The sequence below is a fragment of the Rhinoraja longicauda genome, chromosome 12, assembly GCF_053455715.1.
Source record: "Rhinoraja longicauda isolate Sanriku21f chromosome 12, sRhiLon1.1, whole genome shotgun sequence".
Classification (NCBI taxonomy): Eukaryota; Metazoa; Chordata; class Chondrichthyes; order Rajiformes; family Arhynchobatidae; genus Rhinoraja; species Rhinoraja longicauda.
In genome coordinates this window covers 3645918-3666615 of record NC_135964.1, presented here as the reverse complement: position 1 = coordinate 3666615, position 20698 = coordinate 3645918, and the positions used below count along the sequence as shown (strand labels likewise).

General features: G+C 39.5%; 1 protein-coding gene across 1 annotated transcript in view; it reads right to left on the bottom strand.

Annotated features, from left to right (window-relative positions):
* Positions 1-20698, bottom strand: part of tiam1a (TIAM Rac1 associated GEF 1a) — a 243819-nt gene that overhangs the window by 119839 nt on the left and 103282 nt on the right. The window contains exons 7-11 of the mRNA XM_078408889.1: positions 16759-16983; positions 14287-14472; positions 13329-13475; positions 7017-7091; positions 659-826 (exon numbers count right to left, since the gene is read on the bottom strand). Of these exons, the coding sequence (XP_078265015.1) occupies positions 659-826; positions 7017-7091; positions 13329-13475; positions 14287-14472; positions 16759-16983 (801 nt within the window). The remainder of the gene's footprint in view (positions 1-658; positions 827-7016; positions 7092-13328; positions 13476-14286; positions 14473-16758; positions 16984-20698) is intronic.

Sequence of the window (20698 nt, the reverse complement as noted above, 5' to 3'; positions counted from 1 at the left end):
TAAAGCACCTCACTGAAGGTTCTCCGCAGAACCCAGCAAAAAGTAATCACATTTGGGGCTTATAAAGATAGTAATGGAAATTTAAAAGAATTGATATTTTAAGTAACGGAAATGGCAAAGTAAATTTTAAAAACTGAATAAAAAGTTGTTGACAAAACATACTTAATTAACAACAACAAAAAAGGTACAAAGTGCTGGAGTAACTCAGCAGGTCAGGCAGCATATCTGGAGATCATGGATAGGTGACCTTTCGGGTCAGGACCCTTCTTCAGACTGATTGCAGTATTGGGTGAGAAAGCTGGAAGACAGGTGTGGGCGGCGTGACAAAGCCTGGCAAGTTTCTGAAGAAGGGCCTCGACCCGAAACATCACCTATTCCTTTTCTCCAGTGATGCTGCCTGACCTGCTGAGTTACTCCAGTTTTTTATGTCTTCACCGGGCAAGTGATAGGTGGATACAAATGATCTGCAGTTCCTTGTGACTACATTTTAACTATCCAGGTTTGATAGCGTGCCATCAATTGCAATAAAACATTTTCATCCTGTAATCAATACTTAAAAATTCTGTGAGACTCCCATTTTAAGCAACCATTAGTTTCAAAGTATGTTCTAATATAATCAATTTATTGAAAAGATAAGGTAAATTAACAGTGGACATACCTTACAGGCTACTTCGAGAATATCCTGTGCCGAGTTTCCTGGATGTAGTACGACCAATATAGGTTGATTATCTGGTAAGCAGACCCACGAAGGTGCGAGGCAATCCATCACCCAGTTGTCACTCCCAGTTGTTTGTTGCCGAATACTTGTGGTCAGATTCTTCTCTCTCTGGAGAAAGGGCGATAATAACCTCTATTCAAACTTTTTGTTGCAACAATTGGGTCAATATAAAAGTTTTCTACCACAAGAATTGAAGAAGAGCAATTCACCCATACAACCATTATTTGAAAGCAAATGCTATCATCAGAGCAAATATATTTTTTTGAATTAAAAAAAATTAAATTAAAAAAAATAATCAGTTACATATAGAAGGTCATAAGATCATAAGTGATAGGAGTACAATTAGGTCTTTTAGCCCATCAAGTCTACTACGCCATTCAATCATGGTTGATCTATCTTTCCCTCTTAACCCCATTCTCCTGCCTTCTCCCCATAACCTCTGGCACCCGTACTAATCAAGAATCTATTTACCCCTGCCTTAAATATATCCACAACCTTCTGTGGTAAATTTCTCCGGTGTGGGACGAATAAAGGAATATATTATTATTATTATTATTAATTCCACAGATTCACCACACTCTAACTAAAGAAATTCCTCCTCATCTCCTTCCTAAAAGAATGTTCTTTAATTCTGAGGCTATGACCTCTAGTCCTAGCCTCTCCCACTAATGGAAACATCCTGCCCACATCCACTCTATCCAAGCTTTTCACTATTCTGTATGTTTCAATGAGATCCCCCCTCATTTTTCTAAACTCCAGCGCAGTGCTTGTCGGCTCATTCCTGGGATCCAAATGTCTCTTAAATGTTATTGTATCTGCCTCAACTACCCCTGGCAGCTTGTTCCATATGCCACCACCTTCTATGTGAAAAAGCTGCCTCTCAGGTTCCTATTAAATCTTTCCCCACTCATCTAAAACCTATGTACCCTGGTACATTATTCTCCTGTTTTGGTTAAAAGACTCTACGCATTCACCCTAACTATTCCCCTCATGACTTTACACACACTGTAAGATCACCCTATTGCAGGATGACCGAAATTGAAGGTAAACCAATTTAGGATTTTGATCAGTTGGGCAAGCGGGCTGAGAAATTGCTAATGGAGTTTAAAGCAGATAAGTGTGAGGTGAAGGCCAGGAACTTCACAGTAAATGGCAGGGCCCTAGAGAGTGTTGTAGAGCTGAGAGATCTAGGAGTGCAGGTACATAGTTCCTTGAAAGTGGTGTCACAGGTAGATAGGGTGGTCAAGAGCGAGTTAGACTTAGCTCTTAGGGCTAGTGGAATCAAGGGATATGGGGGAAAAGCAGGAAAGGGGTACTGATTTTAGATGATCAGCCATCATCATATTGAATGGCGGTGCTGGCTCAAAGGGCCGAATGGCCTACTCCTGCACCAGTTTTCTTTTGTTTCTATGTTTCTATGCTCTCAGAACATTGGCCTTCACCAGTCAGGGTATTAATTATGGAAGTTGGGATATTATGTCACAGTTGTATCAGACATTTGTGAGGCCACATTTAGAGTGTTGTGTCACAATTTCAATCACCCTGCAATAGGAAGGATGTTGTTCAGCTGGAAAGAGTGCAGAGAGGATTTGAGGATGTTGCCAGGACTTGAAGGCCTACAGGTGGAGGCTGGGCAAGCTAGGACTTTATTCCTTTGAGCACAGGAGGCTGAGGGGTGATCTTACAGTATGTATAAGGTCATGAGGGGAATCGATAGGGTGAATGCACAGTCTTTTACCCAAAACAGGCAAATAATGTACCAGAGTACATAGGTTTAAGGTGAGAGGGGAAAGATTGAATAGGAACCTGAGAGGCAACTTTTTCACACAGAAGGTGGTGGCATATGGAACAAGCTGCCAGAGGAGGTAGTTGAGGCAGGTACGATAACAATTAAGAGATATTTGGGCAGGTACATGGATAGGAAAGGTTTACTGTGGCCCAAACACGAGCAGGTGGGACTAGTATGGATGAGGCATCTTGGATGAGGCATGGGAAAGATGGGTTGAAGGACCTGTTTTTGTGTTGTATGACTATATGACTTTAACTTCTACTTTTTTCCACTGACGACTTTTAAAAAAAAACTCATTTCAGAAAAGTAAGCTGACGGGAATATATAAAATGTAATTTACTAGGCGAGCAATAACTGGCTGCAAGTTATAAACTAGCAAAAGTATGATTACAAAAGATCTCAGCATGCTTCAATGGTTTGACTTTCTCGCATTATTGGGACAATAAATCTACTAGGTCAAGTATGTGACAATTATTGTGTAAATTAATTTTATTCAAATGGTAAAGAAGCAATGAGAAATGATCATAAATAATATATGGAAACTAAGCAGCGCATCCAAATGTGAAAGATGGCATGCAGGTTTGTTCCCACATCCCTCACATTTCTTCTCGGATAATGAAAGCCTTTTACCCTTCTAACCAGTAGGTGGCATCTGTACTTTCCTTAAGAATTCAGCCAAAATTTGTGCAAGTAAATGTAAAACATATCATCATAATTTTGAATTGAAGTTGTACCAGTTCCTTTTTGCAACAAGATTCATGTGAAAATACATCGCAACACTAAAGGAGAAATCAGTCATGATAAAATATTTTGAAACAATGCAAGTATAAACCGAATGAACAAATATGACTGATTAAATCAAAGAAAAATTAATACAACAGAAATAACACATTACCATGAATGAGAATGATGAGCAATGATTCTTCTTCCTGATCCTATAAACTCACCACTAATGCCTTTCACCATCCTGCCCTATTTATTTTAGTCACAAGTAACTTTGGTTTTCACATGTATGCTGAAAACACACAGCTCTACTTCACAAACAACTTTCTTTACTCCCGCACACCACCCCCACCATTTTATTCCCCCTTTGTCTCCTCCTACATTCTTTCCACTGGGTGCACAATTTCTCTTCAATCCTGCTTTTATTTCTGGCCTATGTTCCAGTCATCTGCCTATCAACCCCTCACCCCCCACCCACTCGTCTGTCCACCTAGCACGCTCTGTTCTGCCTGTCTTCTTTTCAGCTTTCTCCTCCCCCCCCACCACCCCCCACTTAACAGTAAGCCTGAAGAAGGGTCCCGACCTGAACTGTCACCTATCAATGTTCTCTAGAGATGTTGCTTGACCCACTGAGTTACTCTAGCACTTGTGTACTTTTGTGTAAACAAGCATCTGCAGTTCCTTGTACCTATTTCACTTTGAGTTCTACTTGGTCTCTAAATATTCAGATCTCCTTGTCGAACATAAAGCACTGGATGAAGTTGATTTCCAATTAAGTATAAGCATAATTAAATGTTTTTAGTTCCCATCAGAAACTTAATTCTCATTGACTCAGTCCCTGTCTCCAGCACCTGAAACGGAATCATTTTTGTTCATAACCTTTGTCACATGTTTGACCATAAGATGGATTTCAGACCATATACTTGGATCATTTTGTATCTCTAGAACTGACCATTATACAGGCCAGCTTTCCTCACTTTACTTTCCAAATATGTAAGGTCCCCTGAATTTATGTTGCTTGTCCTAACTTGCACCATGTCCTATTTAACTATCATCCTTGCACACTGATCTCCAATAGCCTGCCACTAATTGATTCTCCCTCTTTTTTTCAAATCCATTAATGATCTAATCCTTTCTTGCCTTTGTAATCCCCTGCAAAACCCATACTCACGGAGATCATCATAATCACAATAATACTTTATTAGCCAAGTATGTTTTGTAACATATGAGGAATTTCATTTGCCATACAGTCATACAAATAAAAAGCAACAGAACACACAAAACACACTTTAACATGAACATCCACCACAGTGACTCGTCCGCATTCCTCACTGTGATGGAAGGCGAAAAAAGTTCAATCTCTCCCTTCTTTGTCCTCCAGCGGTCGGGAGCCTCTAACCTTCCCTTGACGGGATGATCTTACTCCCATAGCCAGCGGCGGGCCTCCTCATCGGGGCGATCAAGCTCCTGCATCGGGGGGCAATCTCAGCTGCCCCGCACCAGGCGATCTACCCCGGGTCGGGTCTTGGCGAATGTCGTGCGGCTTTTGGAGCTTCCCGACTTCGGTTTCAACCCGAGACTGCGGGCTCCTTGATGTTAAAGTCCGCAGGCCACGGTTGGAGAGTCGATCCCAGGCAAGGAATCGTACGCTCTGATGGTAGGTCCACGCCCCGCAGTGAGGCTCAAAGTCAGTCCAAGGCCTCCAGCTCCACCAAGTTAGACCGCAGAGCGACCGGAGATACGATCCGGAAACAATCGCATCTCCGGCAAGGTAAGAGATTGAAAAAATGTTTCACCCGACCCCCCCGCCCACCCCCCACATAAAACAGACCAGAGAACATTAACACATACTTTTAAAACTCACTAAAAATAACAAAAAAAGACGAAAACGACAGACAGACTGTAGGCGAGGCTGCCATCGAAGCGCCAACCGGTGGTATATCTTTTATCCTCTAATACTGGCCTTTGGCGCATCTACAAACTTAATTTAATCACTATAAGAGGCAGTATTTGTGGCTGGAATGGCTCAAAACTCTGGAATCTATGTCCCCTGCCTCCAGATTTCTCCAGTCCATCTCACTCTTTCTTCCACTGCTTATAACGACCCTTTTGACCAAGCTTTTGAATGTCTGTTCATTTGGGCTGGGTGGAACAGCTGGTTATCTCTTCCTCACTGTTTAGCTTATCTTTGACCTCAAAGCTATGCAGTGAAACATGAAATCAGGGATAAACTGGAGGTAAAATGCTAGCAACATTAACTTCCTGCCTTCTTAAGTAACCATTGTCAAATTTTAGTTAACGAGGTTGCCGTGAAATGCCTTGATGTGATCTGCGACAAAAATGTGCTACATAAATTTGATTTTCCTAAATCAACACATGTTCATTGTTGGAGATCGGGATAATTATTTACCCTAAAATATCTTATACTAAAGAAATTCAATGAGTATTTATCACAACTGCCTCTCACCAGCTGAGGAAACATGCCCTTCTATTTTTTTTAAAATCAGACAAACTTCATCTTTGCAACATATCAAATTTAACTATTATTCTTGTACATCAATCCCTAGTAGCCTGCCACTAATCCATTCTCTTCCCCTTTTTTCAAATCCATTAATGATCTAATCCTTGCCTGACCACCTAATTAATTTTTTTACAAAATTTAAGTTGAGTAATTTGTAATCATTAATATTTCTAAAAATTAGAAAATTGAGTTAATCTATAAACCTAACTGAAGGCAGTACCTCTAATTGCGTTAAAATATTTCTCAGAAAGCCGAAAACTGATTCCTCTATTGGTCATAAACTCAACTAAAAAAATTGGAATAAATGTGCATGATTATAATCATGAAGTGAAAAGTATTCAGAAACAACTAATTTGCAACCAGTTTTTCATGTCACAATTTGCCAATTTACCCAATGCATACTTCTAGAGAAGTCATAAGAATGTCACAAAAATCAACATCATTCATTCATCAAGTTTGACTCTGAATTGACAATAAGAATATTAGGCTCTAACTTAATGCTACCGTGACTAAATATTCAGCAGAGATCCAGCAGAAGCAATCAAAATCAAATAGCATAATAACTCTCACTGTCTTGCAGGAAAGACAGAGGAAGTAGTCCATGCACTGCTCCAGATAATGCCAGTAAGACTGGTGATGGGAACAATCTTCTTGGTCTAGGGATTCTCGGCTATTCACTGATGGGGTGGGAGGAGGGAAAGGTGCTTGAAACAACTTGTTCAGTTAGATTTATCCCCCATTTGCAACATAACTGCATCGGAAACCAACAGAACATTATTTCCCAGTGGTTTCAGTAGAAAATGTCGTAATTACATGTGGTTCCTATGTTACAGCTATTCACGTTACCGAAATTAAAATCGTTACCCCAAAATTTTAGATATGGAATAAAATTCATTCTCACAGAATTTTCCCAAAACAAAAACCAGATCAACACAATTTAATTGTCAACTCCCATTTCTTGACACATGTGCAGATTGCAGAGCTGCACGTGACAAAGAATTGTGACACAGTCTGCTTTCTTGCAATGGAAACACCACCCTTTTAACACGGGATTTGCACATATAATACTTTTTTTTAAATAGCCCAAGAGAAAACACACTTACTGCTGTGTTTTTTCCAAGTATGGTATGAATGCAAAAAACACACTTTTAAGTTTTGTTGATTCACAAGTGGCCTTTGCGCAAACTGTAATCTCAATACAATATACCTTATCTGATGTTAGTTAAGATTTTGTCAAACAGGTACACATTACAATACATACTTACACTGGTATCTGATGAAGATTCATCAAAGATGCCTTCCAAAGATTTCTTCAGTGTTGCTTCACTCTCACCGAACAGCTAAAAATAAAGGTACATTAAATTATCTTGATAACACATAACTATTTTCTTTACATTTTGCCCCTATTTGTCTAGTTGTTCCCCATAAGCTGCTGTACTTTTTTATTTTACTTTTGTTTTCTATTGTTTTATTTCTTCAGCTTCTATATTCTTACACTATGCCCAACAATTGCAGAAAGCATACATGTCAAAACTGAACAAATCACCATTGTGAATTTCCCTGCTATTTGCCAGGAAGGACCTCTCTGTGTTAAAATAGGAATAAATAGCAGCATTTGCAATTAACACAGAAGCTGGACGAATAATAGAGTTGAAAAAAGGCAGTTCAAAAATTAAGACAATAATCAGATAGATAATTGAACGGTTAATAATTAGTGTTAAGGGTATTAATTCTGGAAAGAATACATAGATAGCATATATATGGATTAAATGATGTTGAAACATAAATACTGAGAGATTTATAAGTTTTGGTAGGGTCAAAATAAACCCAGAGGAGGAAGGACATTAGATTTATCTTAAATTCATCCCTTTAGTACCCAATTGTTTCATATATAACCACTCCAGATGGCAACAAAATGGAACTTGCTGTTAATGGAGCTATTGCTCTTTTCCAAAGTACTTATTGTCCTTAATTTGTATTTCACATCTCGTCATTGTTTATGAACATCTACAGTTGAAACTTTTAATTGTAAACACATCAGTTTACTTTACAAATGTTGTGGCAGAATTGTATATTTATTATCCGGTGTCATACGTTGGTTGTGGAGTTTTTATAACATGTTAAAAGATATTCCATTAGTTAAATTCAGCTCAATATAAATAAAATCTAAATCATTCAGCTGCCAAAGATTACATCCTGATGAGCTGCTTTTTTGTTGGTATTAATATCAAGTTGAATTAATCCAATCCTTATAAACATCACAGAGAAGATGATGGGCAATTAAGACGTAACTCATGTTCGCCCAGCAAGAAATGCAATCAGATAATCTCACACAAAGTCAAACAGAAAATAGAATCAAAATATGTCAGTTCGTTTATCATGCTAAATGTAACAAATCAAAAAAACATATTTCATCATTTAATTTGGTTCAACATAGTACAACCTAGCATTTTACTTGATCAGGAGTATAGCACTGGGTAAAGATGACCTGGCCTCATTTGGTGTGTAATCAAAAGTCATCTCTCATTTGCTACCCCATTATTTTTCTTTTTGCCACCATAGTGAATGAATGAAAGGGACGAGGCCAGAAGATGATTCATCTGTGCAACATGTAAAGCAACAAAATAATGATTACAATGAATTTTAATTAATTTTCAAACAAACTGTAAAGGGTAAAGAGAAGGATAAGTTCTTGAAGTGTGCACAAGGATGTTCTTCATCCAGCGCATGAGAAGATAATTCAAATGCAAGATTTAATTCAATTAAATAAATGATTTTCCTCAGATGCAGGGATGCCATTGGAATGTTGTGCATTCAGCAATGCCCTGCACAGTTCAGTCATGATTTATATATGAGAATAATCTTCAATTAACAATACCAACCCAAGTGATCTAAAATGTGCGTTTTGCTCTTCAGTATTTCATAATTCTTTCAATAAGTTGACTTGATACAATTTAGCTACTCGTACCTTAGGCAAATAATGAAGCTGATTTATCTGACAGACAAGTGAACATCCCAACCAGCTGGCCATTGAGTTCATTCCCTCCACAGATGCTGCCTGACCCAGTGAGTTAGTCCAGCACAGTGTTTGACTCAAAATTCCAGCATCTGCATTTCCTCGCTTCTCCATTTTAGTGCTCCACTGTGAAATCTCCTGAAAATATACCTATCCTGAGAACTACACCTGTGGGGGGTACGTCTAGCTGCAGCTCCTTACAGATCACCTTAGGGAGCTGGGCGCCCTCAGGATTATCCTGGAGAGAATGTCACAAATAGGGGTTAAGTGAGACAGTCACGCCTATGGTGCATGCATAAAGTGGCCACTAGGGAAGGGAGTAGGCAGAGAGTACAGGTATCACTTGAAATCATTCCGCTTGACAACAAGTATGACCCTTGATATATTGTTGGGCAGAAGGACTGGTCTAGAGAGAGCAGCAGCGGGTCTGTGTGCTGGGCCTGGCTCTGATGCACAACAGGGAAGGGTGAAGTCAGGCAGAGAGTTAGTGAAAGGAGACTCATTAGTTAAGGGGACAGCCAGGAGATTCTGTGGCAATAGACAAGGCTCCAGTAGATGATTTCACTCCCTGGTGCCAGGGTCCAAGAGGTTTCAGAGCGACTGCAGAACAGACATAAGAGGGAGGATGAGCAGCCAGAAGTCATTGTGCAAATGAGATCGGGAAGAGGTACTGCAGAGTGAATGCAGAAAGGCAAAAGATTTAAAAGCAGAGGTTTGAGGGTAGTAATCTCTAGATTGCACCTGGTGCCAAGTGATAGTGAGAGTAAGAACAGGAATATAGGATAGGGTGAATGACTGTTGAGGAGTTGGTGCAGGAGGCAGGGATTCAAATTTGTACCTATTGGTATCTGTTCTTGGATAGAGGTGACCTGTCCAAGAAGGGCGAGTTGCATCTAAACTGGAGGGCAACCAAAATCCTGGCAGGCAGGTTTGGATTGATCGATTGAAATATGGAAATAGGCCCTTCTGCCTGCTGAGACCATGCTGACCATCTATCACCCATTCCAACTAGTTCTGTTATCCCACTTTCACATTCACACTAGGGGTACGTTACAGAGGCCAATTAACCTACAAACCTCACATCTTCGGGATGTGGAAGGAAACCCGAGCACCCCAATGAAACCCACATGGTCACAGGGAGAACGTGCAAACTCCACACAGATAGCGCCCGAGGTTAGGATCGAACCCTGGTCTCTGCAAGATCACAGCTGTGCATCCCTGTTTGCTAGTGCAACTTGGGTGGGTTTAAACTAACTTGGCAGGGGGACGGGATCCAATGTTTGAGTGAGGCAGGTGAGAGACTGGACGTCAGTACGGATGATGATGAAAGCAAGGTCAGTGGACAGGATAGTTAGGAGCACAGCAGAGAACAATCCAAACCACTGTTGGATTAAATTGCATTTATTTCAGGCCCAACAGATGTGGTGGATGAACTCAGGGCGTGGTTACGTATATGCGACTGGAATGTTACAGCCTTTATGGAAACATGCCTAAGGGAGTGACAGGTCTGGCAGCCTAATGTTCCAGGGAACAGTTACTACAGGCGAGATAGAGGTGTGAGTAACAAAGGAGGGGGAGTTGCTTTACTGTTTATAGAGAACGTCATGGCGATCGTGGCAGAATAGAGATGTATAAAATCATGAGGGTAATAGATAGGGTGAACGCGCAGAGTCTACTAAGGATAGGGGAAAATCAAGAACCAGAGGACATAAGTTTAAGGTGAGAAGGGTAATATTTAATAGGAACCTGAGGGGCAACTTTTTCACTCCAAGGGTGGTGGGTATATGGAATGAGCTGCTAGTTGAGGTAGTTGTGGCAAATGTAATAACAGCATTTAAAAGACACTTGGACTTGTACATTGATAGGAAAGACTGAAGTGATATGGACCAAGTGCAGGCAAATGGACAAGCTGAGATGGGCTTCTTGGTTGGCATGGACGAGTTGGGCTGAAGGACAGGTCACTCTAAGTTCCGTCTCCTCTCTCCCACAGGAGTTCTGTGAGACCCTCTCTCACTGCTCCCCCTCTGTGATATCCTGCTGCTCTCTTGCTGTTTACTTTCCAGGCTTAGTTCTGCCCCCACCACTTTTCCTGTTTGCTCCTCCTTACTACAATCAGTCTGAAGAGGATCCCAACCCGAAACACTGCCTATGCATTCCCTCCGCAGATACTACTTGACCTACTGAGTTACTCCAGTACTTTATGTTTTATTCTAACAAGCAGTTACAAGCCAAATCGTTAGTCTAACGCCGATAGTCATGAAGTGCTTTGAGAGGCTCGTCCTCTCACACATCAAATCCAGCATCCCTGACTCACTGGACCCACATCAATTTGCATACAGGGCAAATAGATCCACAGAGGACGCCATCTCTCTGGCTCTTCACACTGTCCTGACTCACCTAGAGACAGGGCACGTACGTGAGGATGCTATTCATAGACTATAGCTCCGCCTTCAACACGGTCATCCCCACCAAGCTCATCACCAAACTCCACCAGCTAGGCCTCAGCTCGTCATTATGTGACTGGATCCTGGACTTCCTGCTGGAACGACCGCAGGCAGTGAGAATGGGCCCGCACCTGTCCTCCACTATCACCCTGAGTACCGGCACACCACAGGGCTGTGTTCTGAGCCCCATGCTCTACTCAACTCTTCACACACGACTGTGTTCCTGCATTCGACACCAACACCATTGTCAAGTTTGCAGACGACACAACGGTGATCGGGCTTATCACCAACGGGGATGAAACAAACTATAGAGCGGAGGTGCAGAACCTGGCGGACTGGTGCTCGGATAACAACCTGTCCCTAAATACCACCAAGACCAAGGAGCTGATCATCAACTTCCGTAGGTCACATAACGGGGAATATGCCCCGATCTCTATCAACGGGGACAGTGTGGAGAGAGTGTCCAGCTTCAAGTTTCTGGGCACTCACATTTCGGAGGACCTAACATGGTCCAATAACACTGCTGCGCTGGTCAAGAAGGCACAACAAAGACTGTTCTACTTAAGAACACTGAAAAAGTCTGGTCTACCCCAACAGCTGCTGACGACCTTCTACCGCTGCACCATAGAGAGCATCCTAACGCATGGCATCCCTGTGTGGTACCTCAGCTGCACGGAGGCAGAAAGGAAAGTTCTACAGCGGGTAGTCCATAGAGCTCAGAGGGCCATCGGAACACAGCTACCAGACTTGGAGGGCATCTACAACACACGATGTCTCAGAAAAGCCACCAGCATCCACAAAGACTCTTCACACCCCTGCAACAGTCTGTTCGAACTCCTTCCATCGGGCAGACGATACAAGGCCTTCTACGCCCGCACCTCCAGACTCAGGAACAGCTTCATCCCCAGGGCCATAGCTGCTATGAACCGGTCCTGCTGAGCCGGATGGCCACAACGCATAGATCAACTTGCACTTTACCCTGTCTAAAAACTGTTACAATTGTTTCGTTTCGTTGGGTTGCTGTTAATTACTTAAATTATTGCATTCCCAATCTCGTTGTACCCCTGGGTACAATGACAATAAAGATATATTGTATTGTATTGTATTGTATTGTATTGTTAACTCATTTATTCCTTGATTTGAATGATATGCTTTTGGAACTTGTATCGTCAATCAATTTTGAGTTGTAAAAATAGACATTATCAAATACAAATTTGAAAGTCTAACCTGATATCTGAAAAATAAAACTGTAAATGAACAAAAACCCAACTGGGTCTTGAAAGAAACATGCAACATGTACTCTATTTGGCTGACAAGTGACTTCAGTCTCAAACACTGGGCTAATCCTCAACAATTGTCTGAAATTTCCTACAAAAATAATAGCACAAACCTGAGCCATCCAATGAAGTGGAAATAAATCCCTGCCTCACAAATGATGCTCACATCCCAGGAATGAATAAAAGTTGTGAACATCAATATTAATATCCGAAAGACTATTGCTTGAAGAAAATTAAGTTAAAAGCTATAAGAGTCCTATTATTTTCTGCAGCAGAAACTTACATCTGACTGAAGACTGCTGAATAGCAATATGCCAGGTAACAGTACATGCTGATGACAGTCGTACAAAACAACTTTGTGACCAATCATTCCAACTGAAAGAGTTGTTCAGCAAGAGAAATATTTCTGTTTGACCATTTAGTTTTGTTTTCGCTCCTTGACAAGTGGGCTGCACAATTGGCTATTTTGCCTTTGCTGTCATTCCTTTTGTTTTCATACTCAACAATATTCCATTATTTACATTTCAGCTCCCACTTTTCTAAAGAGTGCTCTCCATTGTACACTTATGAATTGTGTTGTCAATTTACATAATTGTCGATTGGTCAGTAATCAATGCTAAATACTTTCTCCACCATCTTTTGAAACTATCTCTTCCACAGTCGATATATCCTCAGGTTTCAGTTAATGCGGTTTGTAATGGTTAAAATACAAACCATCTTAAAACAAATCATACTTCAGCTTTAGAAACAAGGTAAAAATCCTGCAATGTACAAATAATGAGATGCATGTGTTGTTTTGTGTGGAATCTACAAAAACCAAACACAGCAGCAACATCTAACCTGGTTAATGCTGGGCCGTTCTTTTGCTTTCTTTCTTGCAGTTGTATCCAGTCCCCAGAGGGAAGAAAATCTGTTGCGTCGTTTGCTAACTGATCTGGAAATTGCCTGAGTTTGTTTTTTCAAGCCAGGTTCAGTTCGAGCTGCCACCTAACACAATAATTTCATAATCACTATAAGACAGTTGTGAATAATCAAATGATTGATTAGGGTCAATCTTCAATGTAAAAGAATGAATACCACATGGGCTGTGCAAACTAAATATATAGCTGATCAAATGAATGCCTGTTTCTATGCAAAATATTTGAAACAGACTTACAATACTCCAGTATCAAGCATAAAAACATCTAATTGTATTCATCCAAATACATGCATTACTCAAGCTGTGTCTAATTAGCATTGTCTACAGTTCTAGTAATAATTCCTTGCTCTTATATTGCTAATATATTTACAATAATGTACTTTAAAGTTATATGAAAGTTATTATGCAGGTTCCTGTATATTTTAATTTTTTAAAATGACACACATGCCAAATCTGTCGTGTTGTCAATACATCTGAAAACACTTTTATTTTTACATCCTTAATTCTCCATATCAGCTACCAGCATCCAACCCTGCAGTAAAAGTGTAATTATGCAATTAAATCTAAAGGAGATAATAGCTATACAACCTACATTTCACACACGATCAATTTTAATATAATTTCCATGATCTATTAATTGGCATTTTACATAAAATTTATTGATCTTGATTCTGAAAATCCTCGCTAATTATTTTGTTTTGCTTTATCCCCTATAACAAATTATAAAGTTCAGGATTAAACAAATAGGGATACAACTCGAGTTTAAAAGGGTTCAGTCAACCATGCTATTTGCCTTGCAATGAAATATAGCTGGTTTATGGATCTGCTAAAGTAATCTTATCCTCAGCTTAGAGTAAATCCCAAATAGAACAAACTCACCAGGGCGTGGAAGGATGACACTGAAAAAATACTTAGACGACCCATGGCATGTTTGGTTGGTCGACTTGCAAATGCAAGAAGTCTTTTCGGGTTTGGTAATTCTCCGCCTTGAATGCTTGCCATGTAACAACGATATCGGAAAAGATCAATCTGAAATTGTTCCAGATTTTGTTCCCATAAAAAGATCTGGTTAAAAAAATGGAATAAAATGAAAATATACTTTTCACCACTATTGGAATAACGCCGTTACTCTTTGTAATCCAATATAAGAAAGACCATGTGTTCAAGGATAGTTCTTTACCAGGGTCAGATACACAGTATAATGTCGTGAAAGATTTATCTGTTTGTAAATCTCAAAATATTGATTATTGAGTTCCTGGCATTTAAAAAAAAGTTAAACTTAGCATTTAATTGGAACTGGCAAAACGCTATAGGAAAGCTTCATGCGCTTCTTCTTTGAATAAATATCAAGGTATCTTATTCCTCAGTATAAAAATCACAATTTTCAGCCAACGCCACACCTTACTCTAATGATACATGCACGTCCCAATAAACTAAACTAAACAAGGGCTCATCTAATCCACTCTCATATGGTACACAATCATCAATAAATCTCAAGCAGATTTCATTAACTAAACAGCAGAGTCCCTGGAGAGGTCCAAAGGCAGAAAATTGAGTGAGCAGCAGGAAACGTATGTCAGAATGGCACAATGGAAGAAAATACAGCAAATAATGAGGAAACATTCATAATTAATTTCTGTACAGATTATCAGCTTTTCAATGCTTGCTTCCTTCTGTGGAGCAGACATTGTAAAATAAAGGTGCTGAAAGCGTTGAAATGGTTTCACAAATATAACTGACAAAGGAAACACTGAAACATTCTATGTAGTAACACCAATTTTGTTCCCCATATATTTTAAAAGGCAACCAATATGTCACCTCAGAAACAAAACTGCATATATGTTTGCCTGGAAGACTAATTTATTTGTCTGCTGACCAAGAAATAACCTGTTAAGACAGTTATTGCAACATCTTAAGAAAAAAGTCCAATTTTGTTGTGTTGTCAGATGTTTCAGATACTTAAAAGCTTATTAAGACAGCACAGCACAGCATAACCAAACTAATTTTTCATGAAAGATTTCCATTGGGGATGTAATAAAAGACAACAATAAAGCTGTGAGAGAAGGTAAATAAATTATTTACTTAAGTCATTGCATGGTTTGGCATGAAGTATGAATTGGCAGTCACCACCACCGCTATTTCTGGAAATACGCACAACGTCGTTCACATCCTGGAATTTGCTTTCCCTAATCCTCTTCTTCCCTCCAACCCCAACCCATAGATCTCTCTGTCTGAATCCCCTCCCATTCCCTTACCCTCTTTCTTCCCATCCTTCATCAGCTGGGCCTTTACTTCTGAGTTGAAGCTTCTCTAAGCAATCACCTTATCAAGGGCCTTGCTATCACTACCCCCAACAGCTGTCCAAGTAGCTTTACATTATCGGTAGTATTATTGGTAAGCACAGGGATGGGTGCACGGAATCCAAATTGAATTGGAATATACAACTACGGCGGCACGATGGCGCAGCGGTAGAGTTGCTGCCTTACAGCAAATGCAGCGCCTGAGACTCAGGTTCGATCCTGACTACGGGCGCCGTCTGTACGGAGTTTGTATGTTCTCCCCGTGACCTGCGTGGGTTTTCTCCGAGATCTTCGGTTTCCTCCCACACTCCAAAGACGTACAGGTATGTAGGTTAATTGGCTGGGCAAATGTAAAAAGAAAAAACAAGAAAAAATGTCCCTAGTGGGTGTAGGATTGTGTTAGTATGCGGGGATCGCTGGGCGGCGCGGACCTGGTGGGCCGAAGGGCCTGTTTCTGCGCTGTATCTCTAAATTAAAAAAATCTAAATACTACGGGGAGAGCACGCATATTGTTTAAATAATTTATTTCTACCACTTAAATATCAAGACAGGTGCAGTGTTGAAAACTGGTTACATGATCTTTTAATTTAGATTTTATTTTGATTTGTGGAAATGTTCTTAACAAAGCACAGGCTATGTTTTGATCTTGCTCGAAAGAATGGAATATCTCTAAATGTCTGCCTCCAATCAGGAAATGATCCCCTTATATGCTGACAAATTTGAGACAAGTTAAAGGAATTAAATAGTCAAACAAAATTGGTGTTTCAAAAAAAAGACCGGAAAAATAGTTTGTCTTACATCTTAGTTGCGTGATCTCCTTTATTGAATTAAATATGGCTTTGTAAAGGATGGTTTCAGTTACACTTCAGAATCACTTATTTTTTAGATTTTTTTAGATTTAGATTTAGATTTAGAGATTTATGTCCGCACAATAAACTTTTGAAGTCACTTCCTTGTTAATTTTCCAGTTTTGCATTTCTTCGCAGACTTTTAGGACGTGTATAATTAATTGGAAACGTAGTTTATAATTAAATTCTGCAAAAGGTATTACCTGATCAAGTATAGTCTTTCGCTTTTTTGGATCATTAACTGAAGACAACTGCATATCCCCCATTTTCTTCATTTTTTCATCCATATCAATTTTCTGTTCTAGCTTCTTCATCTCTGACTGCAATAGTTTGACGGTATCTTCTCTGCGATGCTGCTTTGCTACTGCACCCGCGCATGCAGAATGGATAGCAGTAATCCAATTTTCCAACTCTGTCTGGCTGCAAGTCTGTTTGTGAAATGAAAAAAATTGTAGCCAAAGCACAACGAGTTTCCAATTTTAAAAAAATAAAGGAATCAAAAGGTTAATATTCCTGCCAAAAGCAAATCTGCAATAAAAGAGCCACAAACTCAGTTTTACATAATATAATCCCAATATTTTTTACAATTCTTGTGGCTTAAGCTTTGTGGTTTATACCACCTTCAGAGTCAGAATTAAAACGGATATATTCAAAAGAATCCACACAAAATGCAAGAAAATGGTTATGTATTCATCTCAAATAAAGCAAAGTGCGCTCATCAGTAATTTGATTCTCATCATTTCCCACCCCCAGATAAACACCTTCCAACTTTGCAGCACGATATTGAATGAAGATTTTAAATCTAAAATGCAAAATAACAATTAAAAACATCACTTGATAATATTAGATTTTAATATTTTCCATAATATACTAACATAGATTGGGTTGGAAATATAAATACAACAGAACCTACATTGTTAGCCCAGTCTCTCGTGCAACCGGATTATCTTCACAGACATATGCCTCTGTATCATCTATATACTAAAACTCTCATTTGTTTGTTTATTTGTTCCTGAACTACAGCCAAAACGGTACACGGTAGCTCGACAATTTTAGGCCCACCTTACTCACTGTCGTCCCTTTGGTGCTAATGGAAGGTTTCATTGAAATCGGTGTTACATTTTTAAAGTTATTCACATTTTAAAGTTTAAATCTATCTCCTCGGGAGGGAGGGAGGGAAGGGGGAGGAGGGAGGATAAGGGGGGTTGAGTGGGATGGAGTGGGGGGGAGGAAGAGGGGGGAGGGGGAGAGGGGAGGAGAGGGAAGGAGAGGGGGAGGAGAGGGTGCTGCACCAATGCAGGAGAGATTTGGGCCCAACGGGTCCACTTGGTCTAGTTTACTCTAAATCCGTAGCAAATGAGCCAATTTATTTGTATGTTATTTCTTCATAGCCTTAAAGTTACACGTAATGTTTAGAATGCATTTCTGAAACCTATACTACTGTACAACTGCCTTTTCCTATTTTTTTCTTTTTGGAGTTTTATAAAACAAGATCTATATCCAAGTAACATTTGAGTGTAGAAAAGAACTGCAGATGCTGGTTTATACCGAAGATAGATACAATGCACTGGAGTGTCAATGGGTCAGGCAGCATCTCTGGAGAAAAAGGATGGGTGATATTTTGTGTCGGAACGTTTCAGGTTGGAACCCTCCTTCTTCATCTGAAGAAGGGTTCAGACCCGAAATGTCACCCATCCTTTTTCTCAAGAGATGCTGCCTGACCCGCTGAGTTACTCCAGCACTCCATGTCTATCTTCTCTCTAACATTTGTGTGTGCAGCAGAGATAATTCTGCAAAGACATGCCTGGACATTTTTGAAATAGTTCAGTAATTTTTCACAGAATGCTTTTGACTGGGGCTTGCATTTTATTAATGTTTTGGCATTGTTTAGAATGTCAAATTTTAACAGTTTGTTAGTCGTTTTTATTTTGAAACATTGCACATTTATACACTTTTTCTTCCTATTCTCTGGTGCAAAAACTCTTTGGACTATGAATTGCTGAATACAAAAAGTGACAATGGGGGACCTTGATGGATTAAGACATCAACAGTCCATCTCACTGACCAAACAGAAAGGCAGAAGAAGCAATCGTGCAATAGTGTCATTAACATTAAATACAGAAAGTGAAACAAAAGAGCACACAAAAGGTTGGGATAAGGAAAGAAAAACAAACAGAAACAAAATTAATAAACAAATTAAACTTATTTAAAAAATCTGCCAGAAAATAATTATTAACTGCAAAAATGAGACATTAATCATTAAGTTTATGCGGTTCCTTTTTTGGCCAAAGTTGAATAGGATTGTAGAAATAGTAGTTGCCTGGTTGAGTTTGTGCTTTCATGGTTAAGTACCCCTGACTTCTGCAGAATCACAGGGTGAGAAGGTTAACTGAAACACTTGGTTTATTGTAGTGAGAGTTCTGCTTTCCTGTGACACAAAATAGAGGAGCAGAGCAATTTGTATAATAAGATGTGCCAATCTGCAATTCATTGCATATTTATTACTTCCTTGTCATAATTTGCTGTGGTTCCTATCCCACTCCCCGCATTAATAACGGGCTCTTAACTAACAAAGAAATTCTAATCCAAAGCAAAGCTGGATTTGAAATTCTTTGTTTCCTTCTATAAACTGAATCTGAGTGAAACAACATCCAGGCATCGTGCCACAGATTGCTTCACTCAGGCAGTGAGGGACACACACTAACTTACCATTGTCGAACGACAATCAGGCTGAGGGGCATTATAAATACAACCCACCGCATGTGTTTAGTGCATTATCCACTTGCCTGGTCTATTGAATATTTCCAGAACTGTCTGTTTATTTCATTGAATACCCCGATGGGCAAAAACTTCAGTTGCCAAAAAAGTCCATGGACAATCAAAGAGTTAAAAAACAACATAAACTGAAAGAAAAAACATCCAAAAGAGACCAGTAACTGGAAGAAATGGAAAGGACAACAAAAGGTGGTTCAACAATTTTACAGTCACAAACAAGTGCTGCAAAGGAAAATAAGAAACAAATAACTTTTGAATGATCTGGTAGAACATTCCAAGAAAGTAAATATTGAATTATAAACATGTCCTCATCAAAATTAACAAGGAAAGTAACAGTGATTAAGAAAATATGCTGGATATACAGGAAGAAATGGTTTCCACCGAAAAGTTTCAGAGGGAGTAGGTAAGAACATTGCAAATGCATCAAGTAAATTTTCCAATGTTCTCTTCCTTTGAAAACATTTAGATGGAAATTATGCATGGAATTCCATTATTTGAGGAAAAGAGAGAAATAATGGAATGGTAGAGTTGTTGCTAAACACAGTGTCAGGTAATTACTGGAATCTTTAATGAAGGATTGAATGACTGAACACCTCAAAATGTTTTCAACTGATCAGGATGAGCCAGCCTGGCCAGTACGACTGTATGGAATCTGGCTGAGCAAGTTAAAGCTGAAGTTTATGGGCTTGAAAGCAATTTATTGTCTGATTCAGACATTGGCTGAGGGATAGGAGCTGGAGGAGGACTAATGGGCAGGTATTTAAATGGCAGCACTTACAGACTGTATAAGTACACCAACTAATCGCTGCATTTATAAATAAATTAGATGAAGAGAAAACAAGTCGTATCATCAAGTGGCAAATGAAACAAAGTGCAATTGTTAGCAAGGTTGAGGAAGATGCTGAGTTACAAGGAGATGGTAATTAAGTGAACAGGCGTCTAATGTTAATTGCATTTTCATGTCAACTAATGGGAACTCACTTTGGAACTCAGAAAAATAGAACAAAGCACTCTTACAATGGTAAAAGGTTAGAAACGAAAGAGGTCGACAGAGTAGATACAAGAAACTGCAGATGCTGGTTAATACAAAAAGTGAAGTGCTGGCATAACTTCAGACTGAAGAAGGGTCCCGACCCAAAATATTGTCTATCCATGTTTTCCAGAGATGTTGCTTGACCCGCTGAATTACTCTAGCACTTTGTGTCTCTCAGAGGTCCAAAGAGAATTGAAGATCCGTGCATGTAGATCATTAAAATGTCAAAGGAAGGTCCAGAAAATAATCAAAAAGGTAAGGAATCTTGAATTTTATATCTAGAGGACCAAAGGACAAGAGAACAAGAGGATAGATGTTGTGCTATTGTAATATGG